This window comes from Candoia aspera, chromosome 10 (genome assembly GCF_035149785.1).
Source record: "Candoia aspera isolate rCanAsp1 chromosome 10, rCanAsp1.hap2, whole genome shotgun sequence".
Taxonomy (NCBI): Eukaryota; Metazoa; Chordata; class Lepidosauria; order Squamata; family Boidae; genus Candoia; species Candoia aspera.
Genome location: NC_086162.1, coordinates 26,821,943 through 26,838,859, shown reverse-complemented (window position 1 = coordinate 26,838,859; position 16,917 = coordinate 26,821,943). Strand labels below are relative to the sequence as shown.

General features: G+C 53.8%; 1 protein-coding gene across 1 annotated transcript in view; it reads right to left on the bottom strand.

Annotated features, from left to right (window-relative positions):
• SPTBN4 (spectrin beta, non-erythrocytic 4) overlaps window positions 1–16,917 on the bottom strand; it is a 46,016-nt gene that overhangs the window by 19,169 nt on the left and 9,930 nt on the right. Inside the window, exons 8-17 of the mRNA XM_063312523.1 lie at window positions 12,805–12,992; window positions 12,471–12,588; window positions 12,220–12,378; window positions 11,399–11,701; window positions 10,484–10,634; window positions 9,486–10,359; window positions 9,136–9,273; window positions 8,015–8,395; window positions 7,446–7,827; window positions 4,165–4,367 (exon numbers count right to left, since the gene is read on the bottom strand). Coding sequence (XP_063168593.1) covers window positions 4,165–4,367; window positions 7,446–7,827; window positions 8,015–8,395; window positions 9,136–9,273; window positions 9,486–10,359; window positions 10,484–10,634; window positions 11,399–11,701; window positions 12,220–12,378; window positions 12,471–12,588; window positions 12,805–12,992 — 2,897 coding nt within the window. The remainder of the gene's footprint in view (window positions 1–4,164; window positions 4,368–7,445; window positions 7,828–8,014; window positions 8,396–9,135; window positions 9,274–9,485; window positions 10,360–10,483; window positions 10,635–11,398; window positions 11,702–12,219; window positions 12,379–12,470; window positions 12,589–12,804; window positions 12,993–16,917) is intronic.

Sequence of the window (16,917 nt, the reverse complement as noted above, 5' to 3'; positions counted from 1 at the left end):
TTTTCTTTGGAGCCACCTGGAGATTTTCCAGCAACTGCCGGTCTACAGGACAAAGAAGCCAGCTGAGGTGACTTGCAAAAGAAGGAAGAAGCCATGGCTACCACCCAGCCCTCAGCGATGCCTCTGGAGCGCCTATCAGAGACCAACTATTTGAATTGGGCCCTGAAGATGGAGATTTATCTTCGCAGAGAGAATCTTTGGCTGCAAATTGGTGAGCAAAACCCCCAAAATCCCAGTGCTGAATGGCTGAGACAGGATGAGCGGGCTAGAGCCACCATTATCCTGGGAGTTGAGGACAATCAGCTAGTCCACGTGCGAGGTCTGCAAAGCAACTTTGGGACGCTTTGAGAGACTTATATGTAAAGGCAACAGCAGGGAGTAAAGTTACTCTGACGAAAAAGCTGTACAGAGCCTACCTTGCAGAAGGAGAAAGCCTTCCTGAGCACCTGCATTATATTCAGCAGCTGTTTGTTGAGTTGCAGGAGAGAGGAATGGAATTTACACCTCTCACAAAATCCTATATCCTCCTGTCCTCACTAAATGCAACATGGGACACGCTGATCTGTACCCTGGAGGCTATGCCTGAAGCAGACCTCGCCCCATCGTATGTTACACAGCGCTTACTCGCTGAATGGGAGAAGAGAGAGGAAAGATTCCCCCCCATCTCTTCTGGAAAGCTGCAAGACCAGAAAATGAGGGAAAAGAAGGGAAAGGAACCTGAGGCCACAGTGCTAGCAAGCCAGCGATGCTTCACTTGTGGTTCAGCTGGACATTTGCAAAGAGACTGTGCCATGAGACCTAAGAGTAGAAAGACAGAGCAGAAGAACACAAGGGCAACACAGAAGAAGGCTCTTCAGACAACCCAAATTGCACAGGTTGCTGAGAAGGGTAATTCTGATGTATGGGTGTTAGATTCTGGGGCCAGTTGTCATTTATGTAATTGTAAAAGCTCTTTTGTGTCACTGTCTAAAACTGAAAGACAAAGTGTATCTTTGGCTGATGGGTCTGTACCAAAATTATGGGACAAGGTGACTTGTATTTATCCTGCTTAGGAGAAACTGTAAAAGGTGTGTTGTATGTGCCAAATTTACAATCAAACCTTTTATCTGTGGCACAATTGGCTGCAACAGGGTATATCATAACATTTAAGAAAAATGGTTGTGAGATACGAAAAAATGGGAAATTGTGTGCTACTGGTATGTTAAAAGACTCCTTGTACATTGTGCAAAATGCAAGGAAGCCAAGCTGCAAGGCTGCAGTTGGCAACACTCAATATCATGACCAATGTGTACACCTGATGCACAGGAGATTTGGTCATGCTAATTTCAAGTATATAGCACAAATGCCACAGCTGTGTGCTGACCTAAAGATAAAACCCTGTGACAAATACTTAGACTGTGTAGTTTGCAAAGAATGCAAAACACTAAAAGCTCCTGTGAGTAAGCACAGTGACAGAGTTACAACTAGACCTTTGGAAATTGTACACTCTGACATTATTGGTCCTTTTGCTCCAAGTCTTGGACAAGCAAGGTATGCAATGACCATCATTGATGATTTCTCAAGATACACATTTATCTACATCTTAAAACATAAAGATGAGGCATTTGAGAAATTTAAAAGTTTTGTGACGTGGGCAAATGGAAAATTCCCTAGGCCTGTATCTGCACTCCAATGTGATAGAGGAGGAGAATACCTTTCTCACAAATTCAGAAGGTTCCTAGTGGAAAAGGGGATAGAACAAATTCTTTCTAACCCGTACACCCCTCAGCAAAATGGTGTTGCTGAAAGAAAGGGCAGAACCTTGCAAAATGCGATGGAATGCATGTTAAAAGATTCACGATTATGTTTTAAGTTCTGGGGAGAGGCAATATCGACTGCCACTTATGTTCAGAACAGGTTGTATAACTCTATGATTCAGGACACTCCATTCCATTTGTTTTATGGTGTGAAACCAAAGGTAAACCATCTTAGAGTGTTTGGTAGCACTGCATGGGTTCACATTCCAAAACAGCAGAGAAGGAAAGGAGGCCCCACAACAAAGAAAGCCATCTTTGTTGGCTATGAACAAAGCCAGAGGAGCTACAGGTTCATAATGGGAGAGAAATTAATAATTAGCAAAAGCACTTCTTTTGCTGAACAAAACTGGGGGAGATTAAATTCTAGCTCTCCAGTTGAACTGACCACCACAAGAGAACAGCAAGGACTTGCTGATGGTGATCTTTTGCCTGATGAGGATATTAAACCTGAAAAGCAAACTGAAGATCTGTCTGATGAGACAGATGCTTCTCAGGAAAGTGATAGGAGTCAAAATTTAAGCCCTGTATTACCTCGCAGATCTCAGAGGAGTAATAAAGGCATTCCTCCATCACGTTTTCAGGCTGAAACAGTAAAGGCTTTTCACATATTCACAGAACCTGAGTCTTTAGAACAAGTGAATGCTTTACCACCTGAGATTGCACAAAATTGGCATTCTGCCATGCAACAGGAATTAGCATCCTTGAAAGAAAATAAAACATGGAAACTGGTAAATCTACCTCCCAATGAACGCTGTCTGGGTTGTAGGTGGGTTTTCAAACTGAAAAGGGATGCTGATGGCAAAATCCAAAAATATAAAGCAAGGTTGGTTGCAAAAGGGTTCACTCAAAGGAAAGATTTAGACTTTGACAAGACTTTTGCACCAGTTACTAAAGGTGAATCAATTAGATTACTGTTAAAAGTTGCTGCACTCAAGGGAATGTCAGTTAACCACTATGACATTCAGACTGCATTTCTCTATGGTGATTTAGACCACAGATTATACATGCAGCAACCCCCTGGCTATGAAAAAGGGGAGAATCTAGTCTGAACTGCAGAAGTCAATCTATGGGTTAAAACAAGCTGCTAGATCCTGGAACCAAAAAGTAGATGAAAAACTGCAGAATTTTGGTTTTGAAAAAGGAAAAGCAGATCCCTGTGTATATATGAAGAAGGACAAACAAGGCTGTATGTATCTGTGCATTTATGTTGATGATTTGCTGCTGTTCACATGAACAGAAAAACAAAGGCTTGATTCTGAAGCCTGCATGAAAAGCCATTTCACATTAAAAAGCCTTGGAATTATAACAACCTGGGTTTGAAAAAAAAAAAAACACAGGAAGAATGGTAACTTTCTGTTAAACCAAAGGGGAGATAATGGTAAAGTAATGTGAATGGAAAGACATATAAAGTTGTCAGAGAAGATTGGTTATGCATCTTAATCTGTAGTGTAAAAAGGGGAGTGTTGAGGTTTTCCTACTAACAGATTAAGACTGCTATATCCTAGTCATTTTGGCCGGGTGAAAAAGGTTGCAAGTGATTGTCTCCTCGCACGTGCTTCATGCAAAATAGCCTGGGGGGAGGACCTGCCCGGACTTGTTTTCTCACTTCCTTTTTTTCTCTCTGCCTATATGTAGCCAAGCAAGGCTTGCTCCAAAGGGAGCTAAGTCCTTTAAATGTTTTGCTTTTGTTTTTGCTTTCTGTAAATAAATTATTTTTATAGAAATGCTTGGTGTGTGACTTTTTTGACCTCTCCTGGGCTAAAGGCTTTCCCAGCATCTGCCAACAAAACGTGCGTACCCAGATGGGTGGGATGGCTTCCCCAACCAATGCTATCTGAACATGGCTGTGGATGGCCACAGCTCCACTACAGCACCTCCCACAGCACCCAGCTGGGAAAGGCAATGCATATGGGGAGACTCAAGTTTATTTCTCTGGGGCCTGAGAAGGTGTCCTACCCTGCGCATGGAGCCTTTTCTCATTGGTAAATATCCTCCTCTGGCTTACAAGCTTGGGGTACTGTCACAAAGGCTGCGAAAGCCCCCCACAGCCCCATTCCCCACAACACAGCCCATGTAACGGGTTGGCCAAGGGTGAGAGTGCTCCTAGTCCAGCCAAGGACAGGCCCAGACTGTGGCTGGGCTCAGGCCACAGGGACAATGGCAGGGAACGGCTTGCAACCGCCCTGGGGTTGACCTGGGGCAGGAGTAGGAAGAGAAAGGGACTTCCCAGAACTGTGAAACACTGAGGCAGAGAGGTGTCTGGCAGACCCGTTCAGCACATCCAGACTGATAAGGTGCTGAAACAGAAGACATCCTTGGCAGGTCTGGTGGGCTTTGCACTTGGGGCTGCTGCTGACCACCTGCTTACTTTGCCTGGAGGATCTCCATTTCATCCTTCACCCGCTTGGCATAGAGGTTGCCCTGCCGAATCAGGCTCTCGCCAGCCTTGAGAGCTATGGTGGTCTTCTGCATCTGGAGCTCCATGGTGGTCATGAATGCCTTCTGCTCCTTGATGGCCTTCTCTGCCCCTTCCACTGTTGCGGGCAGCTCTGCAGGGGCTAGCGTCGCTTCCTGCAACAATTCCAGAGGGATGGCTGAGGCCGTGGCTGTGGCCTATCCTCCTACCTGCTTCAGCTGGTTGAGCTGCTCCCACTTAGATGTCCTGCCACAGCCACCGGAGCCAAGGCCACCGGTGGGCCAGGAGACTTCTGACTCCATCATCGACAGGGCTAGACCCCCTCCCTACCTTAACACACCTGCTGAGGGCCTCGAGTCTTGTGCAGGAGTGATGGGTGAGCCCTTGCAGTGGGTGACGGTGCAATTGCTAGCAATCCCAACAAGGGGGAGCAGCGGGAGAGGCTGGAGAGCCCTCCAAAACGCAGACAGGAAGTGGAAGGAGGGGCGCGAGGTGGAGGAGTGGGGTCCAGGTGCCATGTCGGAAAAGGGCACGCTCAGAATTAGCTGAGGCTTCTGGGAGAGACTGCAGACCAACCAAGTTCGTTGGTATGTTGGAAATAAAAGGAAGATCAAAGATGCCAGAACCCTTCACCTTCCCCCAGAAGGGAAATGCAGTCCTGACTGGTCATCCGTGACGGGAAGGGGGAGCTCAGCCAATTTAGGCAGTCTCCAGGGCCAGAAGAACTGCATGGGGGGTGGGGGGGGTCAAACACTGCTCTCCATAGTCTTTGAGGCCTGGCAAAGCCCTAAGAAACCAGCGGGGGCCAACGTCACCCCATCTTCAGAAGGGGAGGAGACTGTCGGCCTGAGGGCCGTCCCAGGCCAGGTCTTCAAAGGGCGTGCTTGCAAGCACTTAGGTGAAGCCTGCTACAATTAGTAGGAGCCAGCAAGGGTCTGTTGCAGACAAACTGAGCCAGACCTCCTCCTCCTTCGACAGAGTGCCTCATGATATTCTCCTTAATGAAATGGCATTTTAGCTACTATCTAACCCGTTCTTTGGTTAAAAGCACAGTGACTAATGGATTACAAATGGCATCTATGTGGCTGACTGTCCCCAGCAGCCTCTGCTAAACTGCCACCCACAACACAAGAATCTGGGGGCAAGTGGGGAAGTCATCTCTGCGTGGGCTGCAATTGTCCCTGAAAGGCACCGAGTGGCCCTTCTTGTCCTCTTCGCCCTCCCGTTTGGATCGGGGCCCAGCCACAAGCAGGGTGGACCTGGAGCTGCAGAGCTTCCCTGCAGCTCTCTGACATCTGCTGGGGCAGAATGGCCGGCGTGGTGCTTCTGCTCCACAATGCCACAAAAGCCAGAGAGAGAAGCCATGCAGCCCCCCGAACAGCCCCCCAGGGAGGAGAGATTTTCTTAGGGAGGGCAGTGGCGGCAGCTGCTTTAATTTAGATCATCAGCCAGTCCTTGGTCTCACTTGCTGTGCGAAAGGGTTCTTATTTTCAGTAACTGCATATGAAGCCTTATGTTGAGAACTGTCCTGAAAATTTCTAGCACCAAATACCCAATGTTGTTATTCTTTTGGCATATAAAAGGTTAAAATGCATATGGAAAACTACCATATTTTACCTGAAATGATGACAACCTTGAATTCAAGGCAACCCCACCTCCCAAAGGAAGACTAGATTGAACGAATAATAAAACCAGGCAGGAATCCTACGCAATCACCACCTTGTCAACCCCACCCATAAATGGGTGTGCGCAGCGTGTAAGGCAGGAGTGTGCACCTGTCAGAAGTCACACTTGAAATGTATGAATGAAAAGCATTAAACCCCCCGGTTCCCTTTTGTGGAAGACTAAGACTCGACCTGCCTTTCTCCTGCCAGCCTAAGTGGGCTGGCCCTTAGTTGGAGAACTAACTGGAGGAGCTTGGCATATTAACAGACAGACGTCCCCATCAGTGGCATTCCATGAAAGTCTAGCAACACACCAGGACTCAGTGGTTAAGTGTGCTGGTGAAAACACCTCCACCTCAGCTGCACCACATTTCCAGGCCTTCTGCAGAGAGGAGCAGCTCTAACAATGCAAGGCCTGCATCTGCATGGCCACCCCACCCCCACCTTGCCTCACCCTTTTTTTAAATCCTATAGCAGGTGAACCACTTCATGCTTCTGATGAGGTGAGCTACAGCTCAGGAAAGCTCATGCCTTTTAACAGGATTTGTTGGAGCCACCACATTTCTGTTTACCAATTCAAGGCTCATGTCAGATAATGAAAGGGTAAGCAAGGAGGTTGCATCAGCCAGGATGAGACAGAAGAATGACTTCTGTTTGCATGCTGTTTCCAGGGGAGGACTTGGCCACACACTGCCAGGCCATTTTGACAGCATCTCTTCTTGCACCTGGAGCCTCACCTGTTGTCCAGATAAGGCCTCTGGTTTGTGAGGGGCTGAAGGAGGCAAGAAAGCCATTGGTCGCAACTGACTCAGGAATGGCATGCTCGGGTGAACCAACAGTGATCTGATGTGCACCTTGCACCAGGATTAAGGACCAGGTTCAAGCAGCACATTCAACCACACCCATTACAGACCAAGTGGCTGCGTTCGCACTATGTTTAGCCAGTGTTAACCCTTTGTGAACCAGGTCATCTGGTTAGTGTGTGACTAGACCATTGTACAAGCCCAGCAAAGGGCGTGTCCAGGCTCAGCATGTTGCGCCAATTCATCCAGCACCAGCGAATCTGCCACAGGGATTCCGCGTCCTGCAAGGCCAGAGGCTTGGCTCCTTTGGCTCCCCTTAGCCCCCAGCAGGCAGCCTCCCAAGGTGTGGGGACGAGCCCCAGAATTCCCCGCCTCCGGCCGGGCTGCTCAACGACTGCTGATGAATCCAAGGGGGTCGGGTTGGGGGTCGGGGCCTCAGGCCAACCTATAGTGCAGACCTGAGCGGGCCTTCATTGGTGCCATGTGGCAGACCCGGCAGTCTAAGCAACTCAGGGCAACTTCCTTTCATAGCAGGCACATTCCAAGCCCTGGTGGGGGGGGGGGGCGAGAAGGGTGAAAGTCAGCAGCCTCGTCTGAAGCCAGGGAGGCTGGCGGGGGGTGGGGAGGCACTCTTGGCTTCTGCCTTGGCACCAACTGCAGCTCGGGAGCAGTGCTGCACTGCACGTGTCCCGGCTGAGGATCCAGTGCCGCAGCCTGGCCATCATGGAGGAGGGCCACCCAGCTGCTGTGCTGCAGCAAGGATTACCTGGTTGTACAGACAAACTTCAGCCTGCTTGGCATCACGCAGGAAAAGGAAGAAGACATGTGCCTGCACCAACACCTCCCGGCGGTGCTCCCACATCTCCAGCAGTTTGTTCCAGCCCACGTCCAGCTTCTGCAGCCACTGCTGGAGAGAGAGGTAGGGCAGGTCCGCCTCCTCCAGGGCCAGCACATCATTGACGGCCTGGATCTTGGCATAATCCTCCTCGTAGCGGCTGATCTCCTCCTTGAGCAGAGTGTGCTGGTGCAGCAGCCGCTCGGCCTCTGAGAGGCTGCCTGGCAGCTCCTCCAACGGTGAGGCCACGGCTGCCTGCATCTTCACCAGCCAGGTCAGGAAGCTGTCCAAGTCCTGGATGAACTGCTGCAACCTGCAAGGAAATGCCCTGGGAGTGAGAGGCCTCCAGAGGTGCCCCTCACCTTGCCCCAGCCCCGGTCAGCTTCCCTGACCTTCTCTGGCAGGGCTGGCTTCTGTGGTTCTCGCTGGCCCACCTGTGGCGAGGCCCAGCGCTCTGCTCCTTCAGCCCCCACCCCCCGACTCTTTGCTGCTGGCCTGACCTGCTGGCCACTGTAAGCGAGTCCTCGCAGCCCTGCAGCGTCTTCTTCAAGGCCTCCCACTCCTCGCTGATCTCCTCAAACTGCATCAGGATCTCCATGGCCTGGGCCGGGTGGGTGTTGGCCAGCGACTCCCCCTCCTGCTGCAGCTCAATCAGCCAGGGCTCCAGGAGCACCAGGGCAGCCTCTATTGTAGAGAGGCAGCGCTGGAGGGAGAGGACACTGCCCAGGTCGCCACTGCTGTACTGGGTGGACTCGATGGCCTGGCGCTTCTCCCGGATCTGAGACCTGATTTCACTGCACTCCAGCAGGTAGTTCTGGATCTTCAGGATGGAACTGAGGTGGTCCTTCTTCTCCTCCACCAGCTCCACCACCCGGTTCCACCTAGTCACACCACAGGGCCAGGAGAAGGATGACAAATGTGGAAAAGATCATGGTGAGGGTGTTGGATTCTCTGAGACAAAGAACAGACTGGCTTGGCCCGTGTCTCCAAGCCACTCAGGCCCTTGGGTGGGCCAGCAGCATCTGCTGCCTGAAAGGCAAGGCTGTGTCCAGCTGGGACAGACTAAGGTAAGGGAGCACAGAAGTGGAGTCCCTGATTAAGGTTCTGCTTTGGGGAAGGAAGGAAGGAAGGGAGGGAGGAAGGGAGGGAGGGAGGGAGGGAGAGGACAAACTGTTGCATACAGGACATGCCTGCAAGAAAGGTCTTCCTCTCTGGGCCAAGCATACCAGGATCCCTTGCCGGGAAAAGGGGGCACAACTGCTCTCCTCCTGCAATATTTTATGGTGGCAACCCCACTGGCCAAGAGTCCTCCAGAGGCAGGATGGAAGGAGAAGGCACCGTAACTGCCTGAGAGGCCTCTAAGAGCCTGTGCGTCCTTGGTTTGCTCTCGGTGGAGCAGAAGATGGGCCAAGGGAAACCCCAAGGGTAGCAGAGCCTGGATAGGCAGGAAGCCAGTCTGGGTCACTTGGGTCCCCAAAAGGTTTCCTGGGTGCAAAATATGAGCAGCAGCCACCACCACCCTTCTCCAGGGCCCACATTTGGGTCAGGGCAGAGAACACCGGCCTTTGTGCCTGAAGTTCAGCTGGGCTGCTCTCTTCCTCCAGGGCGGGATGCTTCCTACCTACTGTTGAGATGGTCCTGGCAGGATCGGACTTCAGAGGAGCTCGGGTGGCCCCCATCAACCAGCTGCTGCACAATTTGGTTAACATCCAGAATGCGACCCATCAGGCTGTTCATCTCTTGGTCGAGGCTTTCAAACCTGCACAGGAAGGGAGGCAAGGTCAGCTCAACTCACCCTGAAAAGGCAGCCCGCCTGGAAGGGGTGGGGGTGTGGGGCAGGGGATAGAAGCAGCAACAGCAAAGGAAAGAAGCACAAGGTGTTTGGGCCTGAGCTCTGATCCTGGCCCCCCACCTCCGCCCTGCCCCCAACTTATTCCGAAGTGCCCATTGTCTCCCACCCCACCCCCCCACCGGTGCTGGACCGCCTCCACGTCCTCCAGCTTCTCAGGCGCCTCCATCCGGCTGAGCCACTGCTCCTTCTCGTCGATCCAGATCTCGCAGGCATTGACCTCGCTGAACAGGCGGTACACAGCCAGGGCGTCTTGCAACCACTGGCACCGCAGCACAGCCACTTCAGCCACCTCCTCGTACAGCTGCTCCACTTCCACAATGCGGATCTGCACCTCCATCGTCTCGTGGTGCTCAGGGGCCAGGGCGGCCAGCTGCTTCCGCAGGGCCAGGACAGCCACCCGGTGCTTGTCGATCTCCTGCACCACCCCCTTGTGCTTTCTGACCAGTGACTGGGTGGAGTGCTCGTCATGCCCAAAGTCGTCACTGGAGACCAGGCGATAGGCGTCCTGCAGCCAGGCCACCAGGTCGTCGGTGTCGGCGCCAAACTGGTGGAAGCTCAGGGCCCCCTGCAACTTATGCAGGTGGCAAGCTGCCAGTCCCTCCAGCTTCTTCCAGCGCAAGCGCACGTCCCGGATCTTCTCCTGCACGTTGACCGGGCCAAAGCGCTTCCGCAGCAGGATCTGCTCGCCCTGCCGCATGGCGGTCTGCAGCAAGGAGCGGCGGCCACTCAGCTCACCCAGGAAAAGGCTGTGCTTGCTCAGCAGCTTGGCCACGCTGTCCAGGTCCTTGCCATAGCTCTGGGAGGACGACAGGATGCGCTCTTTTTCCCGCACCCAGGCCTCCGCCTCTTCCATCTCTTGGAAGAAGGACCACAGCTGGCAGGAAGCCTCCAGCTCCTTCCGCCGCTCAGAAGCCAGCCGCTGCAGCAGCTCCTGGCAGCCTTGGACGTGGCTGACCCGGTTGCAGATGATCTGAGGGTCGCAGGGCTGGTAGCCTGGGGGAAAGCAGTGCAGGGAGGTAAGTGGCGGCGAGAGCCTGCAGGCTGAGCCCGGGACCCTGGGCCCACAAATCCCTCCTGCACTGCCAGTCAAGGTGGATGTATGCCCAGCCCAAGTCACCTTGCAGCTCTGAGAACTTGAGGGCTGCTGTGTTGAGGGCCTGGACCCGGTCCCGCTGCGCAGAGAGGTCAGCCTCCAGCAAGCCATGCTTCTGCAGCAAGTCCTCCACTTCCAGAAGGTGCTTCCCGAACTCCTTCGAGGCCAGCTGGGCCTGCCGGGGTGACCAAAGGCATGAACGCCAGGGACAAGGCTCAGGGTTTCTTCTCCCGGGCTGGGCACAAGCAGGAGAGGCCGTGGCTCACCCTCCAGGTGCCCCTGGCCACAGCAGTGCCTGCAGGAGCCATGCAGAGCCTCTGCCCACTCGGAGGATCGGCTGACTCTCCAGCTGGGGAATCATTGGGGGTACCCCAGGCCTGGCTGCTCCAGGGCAGAAGAGAGGGACCAACAGAGAAGCCCCAGTGTGTGCACAGTGTTCCTGCCCAGGAGACAGGACGTGCCAGGAAACCAAGGAACATCCCATCCTTCCTCTGGAACGGGGCTCTGGGAGCACTCTGTCTCCAGCCACAGAGGCTTGGCATGCCCCTGCTGCAACCTAAGCAACCACCCTGGGCCCCCAATTTAGGATTTCTCTGCTTTCTATATGTTTTGTTTTCTTTTTGTGTTACGCTGAACGCCACTAAGCATTCTTTGAGTTATACTGTAACATACATGCACATGTACATGAATACAGCTGGTGGGATTCAGCCTGACAAAATGGCAGGTGGCAGGGGGCCCGGCCCAACCCTGCCCCTCAGCTGGACTCCCCTGTGTGACTGAGGATGGAGCCAGGCATGATCAGGGTAGGCTCAAAGCCAACCAGTGCCTCTAGACTGGACCTGAAGGTGTCCTCAGAGACCCTGTTCCATGCAGATACCCAGAGGAATCACTTGCCCCCTGCCCGAGTTCCCTTGGACAGTGCTGGGGAGGCCCCCAGACCTGCATTTCCTCCATCCAGTCAATCATGTACACCATCTCCTGGAAGATCTTCTGCAAGGCAATGTTCTGTTCCAGCCGGACACGGCGAGCACGGACCAACTCTGTCAGGAGTCCCCACTGCCGCAGGATGTTGTCCTTCTGGGCAATGATGCGCCTGCTGTCATAGTAGCCCTCTGACTCCACTTCCCGGGCCAGCTCCAGCACCACCTGGATGCGCTCCTGGTAGGAGGAGATGTCTGCCTCAATAGCCTCGTGCTTCTTCATGGCTGCCTCCACGGCTGGGAGGTCACAGCCAAAGTTGTCCTGGTAAGGAGGAAGGGAAGGAAGCCAGTGGTTGAGCAGAGGGAGCACAACAGCATGTTCTTGCACAGGCACAGAGTGCTTTCCAGGCAAACGCAGTTGTTCTCCTGCCTTCACTCAGAATTGGAAACAAGCTCCGTGAACTTGTGCCTTGGAGCTCCAATCTCCCTGCACCCTTCCATGAAGTCCTGCCCTCAAGGGCTGCCTCGGCTCTTGAGCAGAGCTGACCCACATCTGCCCCTCCCAATCCTGTTTCGGACCTCGTACTTGCTTCACTGAAGTCTTCTGCGAGCAGCTAGCTCTCTCCACCAAGGTCAGCAGCCACACCCACGCATGCCTTTACAAACATGCCCCACAGGGAACAGCTCCCTGAGAATTTCTAGCGAAGCACAGTATAAAACTGCTGTGCTGGACCCCAGTGCCAAGAGGGAGGTTCTCCACTGGGGTACCCACCAGTAGCCAGTCCCACAGCCTGGTGCTGGCTCCTTCCCAGCCCATGAAGGCCCCCAGTCTCTGGCTACCTGAGAGACCAGTCGCTGGTTCTCGTTCAGCCAAGTTTCCCGCATGACCGCCTTGTGGTCGAAGCGCTGGGCCAGCAGCTCCAGCTTCTCCTGACGGATGAGCTCGGCACGGAGGGCCACTTCCCGTTCGTGCTCTGCCTTCTCCAGCCGCGTCCAGGCCTGGCAAGAGAGATTGAGACTGAGACCAAGATGGGGGGAAAGGCAGCACTGCGCCTGGGCCGAGACAGGCCAGAATGCTGCGTTTCTGTTACCTTGTTGATGTCCGAGATGCTCTTTCCCTCCTTGGGGATATAGAGTTTGCGATTGTTGGCACGGAGTTTGCTCTGGATAGAAAAAAGCAAGACCTCCAGGTTCCCCTTCTCCTGAAACCTGTGGGCAAAGGGCACAGGATCAGCCTACCCGTGGGTGACCATCCTTGCCTGTGCTCAATCCCCACTCGGGGCAATGCAGGGAAGGCAGCAGCAGCCTTGCAGGACCAGGAAGAGCCACGAGGACCTGTCCTAGCAGGAGAAAGCGGCCCTCCCTCTGGCTTTGGGCAAGTCTGCTGGCCCTCCCTTGGTGCCAAGGCAATCCTGGCCAGCTCACTTGATGGGCTTCTCCAGGGTGCAGAAGGCAGTGAAGGCTTGCAACTGCTGCTGGACCCCAGCCAGGGAGTTGGCAAACTTCTGGTTGGTGATGATGGGGATGGTTATCTCGATCCACTCCAATAACTCACTGGCGAGAGACTCATAGCGCACTATGATCTTCTCAATCTCCAGCACTTGGTCCAGCACCTATGCAGGAGAAGGGGAGAGGTTTTTGTGAAGATGCTCTCTGCCAATCCTGCCATGCGCACAGCAGGAAGCAGACACTGTATGGGGAAATCTACAGAGGCACTGTCATGAGCACCGTTGAGCTGAATGCATCAGCACAACGGCACACATGACAATACCTCGGAAACTAGAGGAAGGGATTTAAAGATAAGCAAAGCACGCACAACGACAGACACAGACCCCGAGGAGAAGGGAATGACCCGGCCAGAAGAACCAGTCATTAGAACACAAAGGGGGAAGAAAGAACGACAAAGACAGGGCGGATCACGAGGCACACCTGAAGCTGTCAGCAGGAACGCAACGGATATCGCCCAGCTGACAGCAATCACCGGCCGGAGGAAGAAAACGATTATGAGCAAAGCCCGGGGCACCAGCAGGGGCCCCGCGACCCCTCACCTACCGGCAACGAAGCATACAGGACGTGGGGGGATGACACAACCCAAGGGGGGGGCGCTGACCGGCGCGGGCTATTTAAACCCCGCACCGGCGCGCTCCCTTCACTCTCAGCTTTTTCTAGCTATGCACTATGCTGAAATAAACCTGAACCTGCTCTTCCCTGAATCAGTGTCTGTGTTTTACTCAGTAGTAGGCAGCGCATGACATAAAGCTGAGAGTCATAAACTCAGCCTCGCCAAGCCCCACCGGACAACAACGAGCCGCGGGAGGAACAGACGGCGAGAAGAACACGAGCGGAGAGCGATGGAGCCGACGCGTCGCAGGCAGGACGGGCGAGCCACACGGCGAGAGGCGGAGGAGAACCGACAGAGGACAGAGGCAACGCGGACCCCAGGAGCCGCGGACACCCTCCCGGCCCATCCCGAGCCTCAGCCCCACCCCCTGAGGGAGGCGGAGGCGACCCGACCACGGGAGGGAGCAACATACCTCCCGAGACCCGCGGAGACCTCCCCGCCCCACATCGCACCCCAGCCACAGGCGTGGAGCTTCAGCCCAACTGCAACAAACACGGTGGAGGACGGAGAGACAAACCAGCTGATGCGCCCCCAAGTCGAGGGAGCTGACCAGCGGACAGAAACGCCTGAACCCCACCGGTGGCCCAACTATGCGGAGACGCTGACCGGTCCGATCACAGCTGCGACGCGGACCTTGGACTGAGAAGCGCAAGCCAGACTCACGGCCATGGAGGCCCAACTAAGGGACCTCGGGACCATGCTGCAGTCGCTGATGTCCTCCATGCCTCACAGGAACATACCTGTGCAGGTACACACCCCTATTCAAACCCCGAGCGGGTCTTGGCACCCCCATAGGCCAAATGCTAACCGGCAAGCTTCCCCGGTGGAAGAAGCCATGAGACGGGACGAGAGGAGAGGGGATCCACCAAACACCAGGGCCCCAAAGGACTTCCCCATTTTCTTCGACGGGAACCCCACGAAGCTGTCGTTTTTCGTCACGAACGCCAGGGAGTTCATGGGGCGGCACGGACACTCCTTTGACTCCGAAGTGGACAAAATCGCAGCCGTGGCAATAAAGTTGCAAGACAGGGCGGCGGACTGGTACGTCCAAATGTACGAGTCCAATTCCCCCACCCTCTCTGACTTCCACGCCTTCATCACTGAGATGAAGCACTATTTTGAGGACCCGCTAGCCAAGGAGAAGGTTAAAAGCGCGCTTCAAGCCCTCAAACAGGGCGCACGAACTGTCGCGGACTACGCCCTCGAATTTAAAGCCCTCGCAGGGAAGATTAACGACTGGTCCGAGACTACCCTGCTAGAGATGTTCAAAAGGGGCCTCAGCCGCGAGGTACTCTAATGGGCACTCTACCGAGACGACCCGGAGACACTGCAAGGCTGGATCTACCTAGCGGGGAGAGCGGAACATGCTCATTGCACTTTCTTAATGACGACGGCAGAGGACAAAACAAACACCAGCCCAAAGGTACCCGCGCCACACTTGGGGCTGGCCGTACCAAAAGAAGAAGTTTGCTCGCGGACCCTGAGCGACGTGCGGGAAAATGGGGCACAAAGCGGCAGACTGCTTCTCCAACCGAACACTAACTAGCGCTCCCAAACCTGCACCAAAAACGACGTCCAAACCAACTAACCCACCGCCGCCCCCCCACCACTGGATGACCGGAGCCACAGCGACACCGGACGAAGACGTGGACGCTTACTTGGCGGGGGAGGATGCCGAAGTCCCAGACCGGCCGGCGGGAAACGCTCCCCGCCTGCCTTAAAACGCGACGCGAGGCAGGCGGTGGGACAGGGGCACGAAACACATAGACAGAGCGACGAAAGCTCCGTAATAATGGGGTCAATCAGGCTTTCCTTCGGCAACAGAGCCACCACGGCTGCGGCGCTAGTGGACTCGAGGTGCTCCAAGAACCTGATCCACCCCGACATAGTCGCCAAGCTCGACCTGCCTTGCCTCCCCCTCCCCACACCGCTGGCTTTCCACCAGCTGGACGGCTGAACAGCGGGAGGGAAACCAGCCACGACGCAGACCGAGCCGGTTACCCTGCAAATGGGCACCCACACCGAGCGAACATCTTTTGTGGTAACCCACATAGGGCGGCCCATCGTTGTCCTAGGAATACCATGGCTCGCGACCAACAACCCGCGCATTAACTGGAAGACCCGCACCTTCCAATTCGACAACGGTGCGTACCGGGCACCAGTTCTGGCGGGCAGGATCAACCCCACAGTGGGACGGGCAGAGGCTGCAGCCCAGGACAACACAGCAACCCCAGAAGACCTACCTGAACAATATGCTGATTTCTCAGAGGTCTTCAGGGAAGAGGAGGCGGACCAACTACCCCCCCACCGCAAGACGGACTGTAGAATTGAGCTGCTTCCCAATGTCCCCTTACCCAGGCCGAAGATTTACTCGATGACCCTGAAGGAGATGACAACCCTCCGGGAGTTCATCGATAAAAACCTGGCTAGGGGTTTCATAGAGCCGGCATGCTCACCGGTCGGAGCGCCCGTCTTATTCCGAGAGAAAAAAGACGGCACCCTACGGCTCTGCACCGACTACCGGGGCCTCAATGCAGCGTCCCTATCCAATAAATAAATAAATAAATACCCCCTACCCCTCGTGAAACATTGGAGGTAAATTCCAGGCCAAAATGGGTATGATCAAAACAAAGATGGCAAGGACCTAACAGAAGAAGAGATCAAGAAAAGGTGGCAAGAATATACAGAAGACCTGTATAGGAAGGATAACAATATCGGGGATAGTTTTGACGGTGTGGTCAGTGAGCTAGAGCCAGACATCCTGAAGAGTGAGGTTGAGTGGGCCTTAAGAAGCATTGCTAATAAGAAGGCAGCAGGAGATGATGGCATCCCAGCTGAACTGTTCAAAATCTTGCAAGATGATGCTGTCAAGGTAATGCATGCTATATGCCAGCAAATTTGGAAAACACAAGAATGGCCATCAGACTGGAAAAAATCAACTTATATCCCCATACCAAAAAAGGGAAACACTAAAGAATGTTCAAACTATCGAACAGTGGCACTCATTTCACATGCCAGTAAGGTAATGCTCAAGATCCTTCAAGGTAGACTTCAGCAGTTCATGGAGCAAGAATTGCCAGATGTACAAGCTGGGTTTAGAAAAGGCAGAGGAACTAGAGACCAAATTGCCAATATCCGCTGGATAATGGAAAAAGCCAGGGAGTTTCAGAAAAACATCTATTTCTGTTTTATTGACTATTCTAAAGCCTTTGACTGTGTGGACCATAACAAATTGTGGCAAGTTCTTAGCGGTATGAGGATACCAAGTCATCTTGTATGCCTCCTGAAGAATCTGTATAACGACCAAGTAGCAACAGTAAGAACAGACCATGGAACAACGGACTGGTTTAAGATTGGGAAAGGAGTACGGCAGGGCTGTATACTCTCGCCCTACCTATTCAACTTGTATGCAGAAC